Below are 12,050 nucleotides of genomic sequence, written 5' to 3'. Positions count from 1 at the left end.
GCTAAAAATAATGAAAAAGCAGATGTTAACCGAGGCAGTGCAATTCTGTTATAAATTAGGATGCGTATTATACTGCAAGATTTTAATTATGTGCCTATTTATTTTACAAAATAATATAAGGTAGAAAAACAAAGATAGATTCATGGAATTAATCAGAGTCACTGAGGCAGCGATCTGCTTCCAGGAACGTCGCATGAAGATTGTGAATGCAAATTTACATCCTTGTAGCACGTTTTATAGCCGATGTAGGAAACTAGCGATGGGTTCATACGGGCACTCAAAATGTCCATAGAATGATAACATTTATATCAATTATATTAAATTATGGTTAGGGTAGCAGCTACACTGCACCTAAATTCTAATAGTGAAAGCTGCAAAATAATTGACTAGAGGCAATAAACATAACAATATTATGATAATTATTACAAATTATAACCTTCCCGTTTCTTAATATTAGATCTCTTCTGGGATTTTTTGTTACACCTGACAGACTGGGAAGTTAAAAAGTGGAACAAAGCAAGTAACACTAAAAGATAAGTATGAAAAGCGGTCTATAATAACGAAGCAGAGAAGCACAAATGGTTGTGGACATGATTACATTTGGAATTAAAAAAAAAAATCTATGAAAAAAAATATGCTTTCCCTTTAAGAATTAGTAATTCATTTATGAATTCTGTATATTTGTATGTAAAGTAAACTAAATAATTCATCTGAATGGTGCAGCACAGCATATTAATGTTCATAACAAGGGGTTTGGTTGGACCTGAATGAATTTTTAATTATTTTCAGGTGGCGGGATAAATTAATGGTATTTTCATCAACTGGGCATGACAAAGAAATGTTTAGTTCTGCCAGATACACAATGAGATTCAGATAATACACAGTAACTGAAAGTCTCATCAGACTATTTATGATTGTAGGTACAGGTGTATACGGGGACGGGGGAGCCTATTTGGGTGCGTAACTCTGGGTGTCTGCGGACGTGTCATCCTATGTAATTCCGGACCAGGGGGGGAGAAGAATCAGGAGCAGGGAGCTGTAGCTGGGGGGCTCACATACATATAGCAGCTGCCCCTATTCCCTTATGGAAGTTATGACTCTGTGTGCAGCAACCAGAACGTGGCTATGTCTTCTTTGACGGCACCAGAACATGTGGCTTCATTGGGGGCCACAGGGAAAAAATCTCGGTACCACTGGTATACTCGCAAAAGCTACAGGACATAAGGTGCTTTCCAGCTGCGGGTGCTTTGCAACTACGTAATATCTCTTCCATTTTTCATAACCACCGGATCACTTTAACATCACTGCAGGTTGGAATTCACACAGTTAGAAGGCGGCAGGCACAATTTCTAGGAAGCAGATGTCTGAAGTTTAATTACAGAAGCAAGGGTGGTTTTTCTTTTCTCTACCTGTTTCAGGTTCACATTCAGGCCTTCGTGTGTTGCCTTTAATAATGCTCTCACAGTAAAGCTGTCGGGATCTTCCTTGTCTCTGATTTGCGATTCCTTCAGTAAGGACTCCAGTTTTTTCCTTATGAAAGACTCCACCTGATGCTCTGTTGTACCGTTGCTCTGGGAAGGATGAACACAAAACCCATTAGTGTGTTGATTCTGCGTTCCAAGGCTTATTCATCAAAGCCTGTATAACTATAGCCGATTTTTTTTTTGTTTGTGTTCCAAAGCTACAAATTAATCAGTGTAATAGACAGCACCAACAGACAATTGGAGGTACATGCAATCAACAATGGCTGGTATCTAGGGTCCTAATGTGTATGCAAACAATTAATGATTTCCGAACAGAGCAGAGTGGCCTCCCCTACTGGTATCTCAGCTGGAATTGGAAATTTCTTTTTAGTATTTTTTTCTGAATGAAATTCAACCAATTCTCAGTAAACTAAACACATTCTGTTAAACAAGCAACACAAAGAATAATAATACCCTCAATGGAGCTTAACAAATATGCTTTCATGTCTAAATTGAATCAAGGAAATAAGACATTGCCTGGAAAGTTTACATATTGTGCTGGAAGGTGAATACACTCTCAGCATTAAGAAAACAAATTCTGAGCCTTATGTCTTGCATGAGCCCAACAATCTACAATTCCCTTCAAAACTATCATGCTATACAGTTACCTACAAGGAATGGGGAAGAGGCCATAGGGCACCCAGGAGGGCCATGGAGCCTGGGACTAGTTTTTAACTGCACATGGCTTTTAATCACTAATCAATGGGATGGGTTGCTTTAAATAACCTTTGGGTTAGTCCTGCAAGCTGGGCCAGTCTTTAGCTTGGGGACAGACCTGACATACCTGGTCCAATGTCACTAGGTACCACCCCTACGTAGTTCAAGGGCCTGGCACGGAGGTGCTAAGGATTGCCCTGTAACATGTAGTGTTATGCTTAACCTATATTGCATTTTGAATGTAAAAAAAGATGGTGTGGGGCCACCAGAGAGATTTGGTGCTATTTGGCTGCAAGAATAGCCAAGATGTCTCTACAGGATTCACATTAAACATAGTTTTGTCACCAAAAGGGACAACACGACAATTTGCTTTAAAATGCATTCAATGCCTGGAGTGTCCCTTTAACCTAAAAAGATATTGTCTACATGACAAGCATTTATTACACACACCTAAATAAGTGTTAACCAGTAGGTCTCCTAGACCTTTTACTGTCTCTTTAAGGGACATAATAAAAGCTTTCAATCCAGTACAAGTATTCAATGCAGCTGTGTGCAATCGTGATAAGAGACTAAGAGACGTTTGGTAATTTAAAATGCATTAACTTACAAAACAGTGGCTTAGTTTGCATTCCTCTTCTATCTCATCAGCACTGTCTTCATCGGAGACCTCTCCTTCTTCAACATCCTCTGCCAAGTCATATGGCAATTTCTTCCCCTGAAATAACAAGAAAAAGGGATATGATCATCTTAAACCAAGAGAATATGGTGTCTTTTGTCAAAGATCATACCTTTTATTGGGCCAACTTAGAAAAAGATGCAAAGATACAAAATTCACATGGAATGCTGAAAAGACATCTCAGATTCTGAAACCTTATGTAACGTTATTTTCTATGCTGACCAGATAAAGGGTATATTACCTTTCACTAAACATTACTGTGAAATACTAAAATTTACATTCAAGAAGATATTGGGATTTTTGTAGTGCCAAATGATATTGTTTTACAGATGATATTACAATAATGTGTAGTATTTGTCCTATAGGCCATGGTCTTCTCATGCGTTTGCTGAAAAATGCAGATATCTAAAGAATCCTCTATTTGTCTTGGATATCAGACCACCTCAAAACATGGCGACGATCTAGAGCTACAGATTTAGAGAGAGCATTTTACAATGGGGTACCGGGGGTCATCATAGTTTTAAAAAAAAAAAAAAAAATTGCTGTTAAAGGATGCAATTGCATTTAATTTTTTTTACAGCATGCTTAATTAGTAAATGGTCTAGTGGCTTTTGAAGAAATGTTACAGTTAAAGGACATTGTTCAAGCCTGCATTAAACGATTAAAAAAGCATAAAAAAACCCTGTTCTTCATAAGTCGGCCACCACAGCATTGTTAATTGATACATAATTGGGCTGCCAACCATTTCTCAGCCTGCTGGCATTTATATCAATATTAGAATTATTCATTATTCATTTTTACAGTCTTCACAATTCTCTTCATTAAACCGAGTTATGAGTTTATGCAATGGTCAAAGAAGCTTCATCTGCTATCCTTCTTACTTATTGACTTGATGTATCTCAGTATGGAACAGAGAGGCCTAATCTCTAAAATGCAAATTGGCACAAAAAATATGAGTTTGCAGCATCCATGCTAGGAAATTCACTAATATCCACTTGCAACCAAAAAACACTCAACTTTGATAAATTTGACTGCGGGAAAGTTGAGTTAAAAAAGGATGCAAAAGCACAGATTAGATCTCCAAAATATCTCCTGACAGCCCGGGGGAATAAATAAAATACATTTTACATTACGAGGAACCCCAATTAACCAGGGGAGTAATTAAAAGTATTTACCTTTACAAGTATTTTTCCCTTCAGAGCTTGGGGACTGGGAAGCTGCTTGGATTCTCCAACTGGAACTGATGACAAGTCAAGTTTATCACCAAATATTTCTTTAAGGTACTGAGCTATCTTTCTTTGCTGTTGAATGTTGCAGTGATTTTCAATAGAGAGTATCACGGGATACCTACAATATAAGATCATTTACTGATTATGTCATTAATTAGCTGCGGACACATAAGGAGTATTCACTTAATAGAGTTTTCAACTCCCTGAATCTACTATGGATTTGAAATAGCCAACCTCATTGAGCTTCTGCTAAATGAAGGCCTGAGTTGGGCCTGTATAATGCATAGTTAATACACAGAGATGACTTTCCAAAAATATGAGGACCAATGCCATTCTCCAGACAAAAGTTCACTGGCAATGTTGCAAGTTGATTTAAATTTCCCACAAACACCTGGTTTAGGGAATTCACCTCACAAGAATTGGTAAAATAAAATGTATTTGCTTTACTGGTCCATGTCTTTTAATAAAATAAAACAATGATTTACTGGGGGGGGGCTTATTTTTGCTTAAATCTAAAGATCTGCAGAGACACAACAAAAGAATAACCGTTTAAGCGATTCCAGCATGACCGCCAATTCCAGCTATCCATTAATAGATTCAAGCGGGTATTACTGGAGAATACAAAGGAAGGGCTAGAGAATGGTCATTGCAGGAGACCAGAAGGGGGGGTGTCCATTGCAGAAGACAGGAGGGGAATAGCAAAATATGGATGTTGCAGGATTACGGGAGAGAATGGTTGGAAGACATTGTGGGAGATTGGAGGGGAGAGAGATGGATGTTGTGAGAGGCTGGATTGGGTGGGGGCAATGCATCATGTTAGGCATCTCTAGGTGTGGCTGTTACATGCAGCTCCCAATAAATGATAGGATCATGGCGCTCCTACCAAATGATGCTAAGTATTGCCTATACAAGAGCTGTACATTATATATTGTATTACTTAAATCCAATAATTACAGAACACAATTAAAAGCAGTGCTGAACACCTGGCCCACTTACTCATTTTTCACAAAGGCATGCTTGTTGATGGCCTCAACAACATCCTTAAAGGGAATTTTCGAGGTGAGTGTGTACCCATGATGCACCACTGGCTCTCCATCTGGTCCATCCCAACAGTCAACTGTTAAAGCAAAAAAAAAAAAAAACAATAAATAGAAGAATTCCACTGTAAATCACCAGGGAACATGGCAGAAATTTCTAAATACACAATAATAAAAAAATACAAGGTGATATATGTGAAATATCTGCACAGCCCTTTCCTGCCCTTGCCATCTGTCTGACTCTGCACCTCCTATGCACTGAACTATCCTTCCTCTTCTATATTAAACTAGTTCTCTCGTCACGGAGGATGAGGTTTGTGCTCTGTCCTCTTGTCTAACCACATGTCCCCTCAACCCTAGGGTTTCAGGTTAGGGGCTATGGTATCAGTTGAGGAGATATGAGCTAGTGTACTGACAAGAGTAGATCAGAGAGACAGGGTAAGAGAAGAGACTCTTACCCTGTCTCTCTGATCTACTCTTGTCAGTACACTAGCTCATATCTCCTCAACTGATACCATAGCCCCTAACCTGAAAAAGCCCTCCCTGGACCAGACCGATCTGTCCAACTACTGTTGCATCTCTTTACTTCCTCAAGCCTACAAGCTGAATTGTATCCAAAAAGGTTATTGACTCCAACTCTTTACTTTACCATCTTCAAACTGAATTTTGCTCTCTACATTCTACTGACACCGCCCAATTACCAATGACCTACTATCTGCTAAATCCAAGGGCCACTACTCCTGACAACCCTGGCTTTTAAAGCTTTTTATAGTGGTTCCCCTACTTACATCTCCATTATCTCTAAATACACTCCCACTCAGTCTCCAGTCTCCACTCATACTTCTAGTGTGAAAAGTCCATCCCTAACAGCGGCACTTTTGCTGCTTGTGTAACACATTGTAACTTCCTCTAGATTGTAAACTCGTTTGAGCAGAGCTCCCCTTACCTCGTATTTCTGTAAACCAAATTGTTATGTTATATACTACTTCTTATGTCCTGTTTACCCATTGTACAACACTGCAGAATATGAAAAAACAACAATAATAATAACCTTCCTACAAGTTTGTTGACAAAAAAGATTCAAAATTCAGACAGGGAAAATGTACAGAGAAGAAAGAAAATATACATAAAATATATTTTGTTTTGGCTGATATGAAGTGCCTGTGAACTGTGTCTTGGAAAAAGTGTTGTTAGTGGAGTTCACAACAGCCGAGGCCAGCAGGATTTGTGTCACAGTTTAAGAGTAATTGGAAAGGCAATATCAGATGCAGAAACAGATACACTGTGTTGACACAAGAATAACAGCAGGCAATTTCTTCTTAACATGTAATCAAATCTCGTATCACAGAACAGCAGCTGAAGAATGCAGCACGCGATTCCAACTTTTCAATATTGTCTTCAGTTACAGGTGACAGAAGACACGTCATCTGCCTGTTTTGACATAAAGCATCCAATATATTCTAGCACCATTAGCCTAAGATGGCAAACAGCCTAATCACAAGGAGGTGTGAAACACGGTAGGTACTTTAGGGTGAGCGATTGTTTCCATTCTTACTGCTAAATTCTTAATGGGATTCATTTTTCTTGTGTTTATCACTATCATAGTGTAACCATAAGGCTGCCATCATTAGTCATAAATTGGACTGTTTAATATGGTTAGATTAATTTCTGCTCCAGGATGCTTTGTTTATTTATGATAGAGAAATGGGAAAGTAAAGAATATAAACTGCAATAAGTGTTAATGTAATTTTGCTTGACCAAAATCTGAGCTTGATGCACTGTTAAACCAAGCTGTGCCATCTCAATAAATAGTATAGTCTGCAATCTCCAAATTACTAATGAATACATCATATACTTTGAGACCAGTGTATTACCTCCAACATTTCAGGTGCCTAAAACAGGATACTTGTTTGGGGGTGACTGGTTTTAAAGTGGTCAAGGATATGATTAAGGGCAGCACACATCTTAACAGGCTTAAGACCTTGTGGGTGAGTCAGGGGGAGATCTTCTGATTTCTCTAACCAATCTATGATCCCCACAGGCTGCAAGAGCACAAAAGAGGGGCACTAACAGTGCCCAAAATTGTCAGGGCAGTTGGGAGGTCTTTGTCTCTTTATTGGTCTAGAACAGGGGTGTCCAAGTTTTTTCTGCAGTCGGCCACTTCATCAGAATTGTATACGTGCGCGGGCCGCACTCATTTTTCACTGTGACAAAAAATATGGCCTTTAATAAAATATGCAGATTAAAAAGTAAAATGACACAAAACCTTTACTCTTCCTCTCACTGATTTCTGGGCCTAGAAAGTTTTGCGACTACAAATTCAGGATTCCCTAGATTTATTCTAGGGATGAACTAAAATGAAAATTCTGGACCAAAATATTCAGGGTTCACTTAGCCAAAACCGAAAATGGCCCCCACCTTTAAAAATAATAACAAAAACTCACATTTTTAATAAAAGTAGGTAACACACAACTGGACAAAATTAGCAATATGACTTGGCAACCAGTAAATGCTGGCAACCCAGGCAACCAGTAAACGCTGGTACCTAGGCATGATGGGACTGTGCTCGCTGTGATTGCTGTTAGCAATCACACTCCTATCATGCCAAGTCAGCCAATACACGCTGGTACAGGGTGGCTGTAAGTGATGTGCAGACCCCATACTGCTGGCAGCATCAATACACAAGGGGGGCAGCTAGCCAGGTTTCAGCATGTACTGGCTGACTTGGCATGATAGGAGTGTGATTGCTAACAGCAATCACAGTCCCATCATGCCTAGGTTCCAGCACTTACACATCCATCCAGTAAATGCTGGAACCTAGGCATTATGGGACTGTGATTGCTGTTAGCAATCACACTCCTATCATGCCAAGTCAGCCAGTACATGCTGGTACAGGGTGGCTGTAAGTGCAGACCCCATACTGCTGGCAGCATCAATACACAAGGGGGGCAGCTGGCCAGGTTTTTAGCATGTACTGGCTGACTTGGCATGATAGGAGTGTGATTGCTAACAGCAATCACAGTCCCATCATGCCTAGGTTCCAGCACTTACACATCCATGCTAACACACACACACACACTCATTTATTTATATAATCATTCATTCACAGATTCATTCCCTCAAACACACACACTCATTCAAACACCCTCCCCACCCCCTTACCTGCACTGCAGCTCCTCGATGTCGCTTACAGACTTCAGCAGGGGGCGCGGCCTCCCTCTGCCTTCTCTGCTAAAGCACAGAGGAAGTAGGATGTCACGTGAACTCCGCTTCCTCTGTGCAGTCCAGAAGACCCTCCCACAAGTAAGTAGCAGGGCTTGAGGTGCGGCTCGCGTAAGATCGGTTGCCCTGGCTGCCAATCTTACCCGGGCCGCACCTCGAGGTCCGCATGTTGGACGCCCCTGGTCTAGAAGGTAGACTAAGTCTCTTTGTCAGTTGCCAGGGGAGGGTTGACACCTTCTGGTCCAGGGGGACATATGTACAGATGGTACAGATATGTGTACATACTAAAGCTTTCATCCACATACTCCTACCAAACACACACTTACACACCCATGCTAAAACAAACTCCCTCGCAAACATATACATGCTCACACACAAACGCTTAAACACACATGCTCACACACACACACACACGTATTCAGGCTCGCACACACAAAATTGTTTACAAAGCATTTGCTCCCTAGGTAAACCCTCAATTTATTTACAGGCCCTCTATAACAAGATATATGTGCATTATGACCACGTGTGTGCTCTTCATTTTGACATTTCAAATACATATTGCAAAATTTGTCATTGGAAATACGCATATATATAAAAAAAAATGAACATACCCTCTATGCACCGGCAGCCATCTTGCAACACCCAGGCATACATATCTACTTTCGACTGAGAAAGAAGTTGGTCCCCAGTTAAGTAAGTGTTATGGGATGAAGCAATATAGTAGTTGCAGAGTGGTTGATCCATGTCCTGGTAGACCTCACTATGCAACGGGTTAAAGATGTCCCCAGCAGGACTTCTCATGAAACTGGTAAAACCTTATGAAAAGAAAAATCAAAGTATGAAAAGTATTCTGTTTATATAATCACAATCCACATCTAAATCTTTAGCACTGGTACCCTGTTTCATGAGGTAAACAAGAGACTCTTGTCTTGGGGAGATGTATAAATAGTTGTAGAAAAATTCCGGTGACTAGTGACAGCAATCATATTGCCATCTGACTATACCACACTGGATTTAGACCTCAGGGCTTTCTAGGCACAAAGATTTCTGGGTTCACATACACTTGAAAACAACATATATTTAAAACATCCTAAAAGAGAAGGATGTATGAAATAATTGGTGTTACAGCCCTCCTATTTTGTGTCGTGTGTGTGTATATATATATATATATATATATATATATATATATATATATATGCCTCATTCTTCATGGCATACTTTCTACAAGGTGCTGGAACCATTCCTCAGAGATTTTGGTCCATATGGACATGAGGGCATCACACAGTTGCTGCCGATTTGTTGGCTGCACATCCATGATGCGAATCTCCTGTTCCACCACATCCCAAAGGTGCTCTATTAGATTGAGATCTGGTGACTGTTGAGGCCATCGGAGTACAGTGAACTCATTGTCATGTTCAAGAAACCAGTTTGAGATGATGTGAACTTTGTAACATGGTGCATTATCCTACTTGAAGTGGCCATCAGAAGATGGGTACGCTGTGGTCCTAAAGGGATGGACATGGTCAGCAACAATACTCAGGTGGGCTGTTGCGTTTAAATTAAGCTGAATTGGTACTAAGGGGCCCAAAGTGTGCCAAGAAAATGTCCCCCACACCTTAACACTACCACCACCAGCAGGATGGATCCATGCTTTCATTTTGTTTATGCCAAAGTCTGACCCTATCATCTGAATGTTGCAGCTGGAATCAAGACTCATCAGGGCCAGGCAATGTTCCTCCAGTCTTCCATTGTCCAAATTTGCACACTTATGCAACCAGGTTATTGTGAGGTGTTTTTGTTTATTTTTTCCCCTCAAAGATTTCAGTTTGTTTTGCGATTGAATTGTTCACATTAAAGGTGGAAAAAGTTCTGACATGATTTATCTTTGTCTCATTCTTTAACATCACAAGAACCTGGCATTTTAACAGGGGTGTGTAGACTTTTTCTATCCACTGTATATACACACACTGCACCACCCCAATAGACTTCTAATACTGGGATATTTTAGGATAATATATTATACTGCCTCTTGTCTGCTGAAAATAGCAGACCTTTAATTTAACTAATTACCTAGGTGGCATTTAAAGCTATGGGAAATCAATGAGTTTAAGGATCATAACAGTTGAAATGCAAACATTGGAATACACAGTATATCACATCAGGCCTCATACCCTATCATGTATCTATGGTGCACTGTGAAGCTTTAAGGATGCATTACTTCACATCTGGGCATTTAGCATCAAATGTAAAAGATAACAAATATATAGATACTGCATATTACAGTGCAGCGATATTTCTTGTAGCTTCCGAAACGTGACCTATTTTTGCATTTGTACGGATGGATCGAGACGAGAACGTTAAATAAAGTTAGTTTCAAAATTAATGTACCATCTGTGACCTGGATTTTTACAACCTTAGGGCTTTTGTAACTACTGCAACATTCAAAGAAATAAGACAATCATTTCCAATTCATTACTTAATAAAAAGAAATAAAGTTTCAAAGTAAAGTAACAGAAGTAAACAAAACATTACAAATCAGGGGAGCGCTAAGGGAAAGTCATTCTTGGGCAGCATATTGTAGTGTTAAACACGAATATGTGTTGTTTCTCACCTATACTATATATCTGCGGCATTCTTCACTGCTGTAAAGGATTCTCCATTAGAAATACTAATGACTATTTATTTATTTTACAATGTATGCACAGTTTGGCATTTGTGAACTAAATAGATATAAAAGTAAAGACATTTCTATAAAAGGAAAAAAAAAATTTGGTTAAAATAAGAAAAAGGGATTTTGCCACATGAAGACACTGAAGGCTAGTCTTTCCCACTTTATGGATAAAATTCACTTTATTAGAGGTAGCCCAATTACACACACATCAAAATCATGTGGTTTGTAAGGGTTTTGGTAAACTAACCTCCCCTAAACTAACCTGTTAATTTAAACATGACATTTGGTTCTATGGCCTGTGAACTAACGCATGGCACTGTATTCTAACTGGATACTAAATAAAATACTAAACCCATGACAAAAAAATAGCCACTAAAAAAAAATTAAATGGTCTTACCTTCAATTCCCAGCACGTTTTGTTCCTTGTTTTCCTCCGAAACTTCAAACTTCTGAATAATGTCAAGGCAGTACTCCGTCGTCACATTACTCATCTGTGTACACAAAATGACAGCGCAGGGTAAGTTCTATCTGTCCTGTGGAGCAGTGAGTGTTAATTCAACGGAAAATCTGAGCCCATGGCTATGGGAGAAATCCCTTTGATAAAGCTCTGGATGCAGTGAACCATAGATAAACTGTCAGCAAAACATTTATAAATATTGCATTTCAGTAGCTCTCCATAAATCCAACTTTTCATCTACAAAAAGACACAGTGCTTACAGTATAAAACAATAAACAGATCTGACGACATGTTGAACACACGGGACACATTGGCATGGCAAGGAATTTACAGGATAGAACTGTACTGCCAACCAAAGGTGATGGCAAGTCTTAGAAGGACATATAGATTTTCTTAACAAAGAAACATGATGGAATCTTTTTAATACAACATGTCTCTAACTGGAGACCTTGTATAATCTGAAAGGGTCACAGAGTCTTAATCATTCAATGTAGGCTCACTAAAAGGTATCACAAATATCTAAAGCCTCTAGTTTTAGAACGATCTGTTACGACTACATTCAGATTTGTGGAGAACAG

General features: G+C 39.3%; 1 protein-coding gene across 1 annotated transcript in view; it reads right to left on the bottom strand.

The window, feature by feature from the left end:
* The window catches only part of PLCH1 (phospholipase C eta 1), a 105,764-nt gene that overhangs the window by 22,757 nt on the left and 70,957 nt on the right, over positions 1-12,050 (bottom strand). The window contains exons 7-12 of the mRNA XM_053460395.1: positions 11,413-11,506; positions 8,956-9,159; positions 5,082-5,202; positions 4,032-4,203; positions 2,788-2,895; positions 1,410-1,571 (exon numbers count right to left, since the gene is read on the bottom strand). Of these exons, the coding sequence (XP_053316370.1) occupies positions 1,410-1,571; positions 2,788-2,895; positions 4,032-4,203; positions 5,082-5,202; positions 8,956-9,159; positions 11,413-11,506 (861 nt within the window). The remainder of the gene's footprint in view (positions 1-1,409; positions 1,572-2,787; positions 2,896-4,031; positions 4,204-5,081; positions 5,203-8,955; positions 9,160-11,412; positions 11,507-12,050) is intronic.

The sequence above is a fragment of the Spea bombifrons genome, chromosome 3 (genome assembly GCF_027358695.1).
Source record: "Spea bombifrons isolate aSpeBom1 chromosome 3, aSpeBom1.2.pri, whole genome shotgun sequence".
Lineage (NCBI taxonomy): Eukaryota > Metazoa > Chordata > Amphibia > Anura > Pelobatidae > Spea > Spea bombifrons.
The sequence above is the reverse complement of the archived record's forward strand: the minus strand, read 5'-3'. Positions and strand labels throughout refer to the sequence as shown.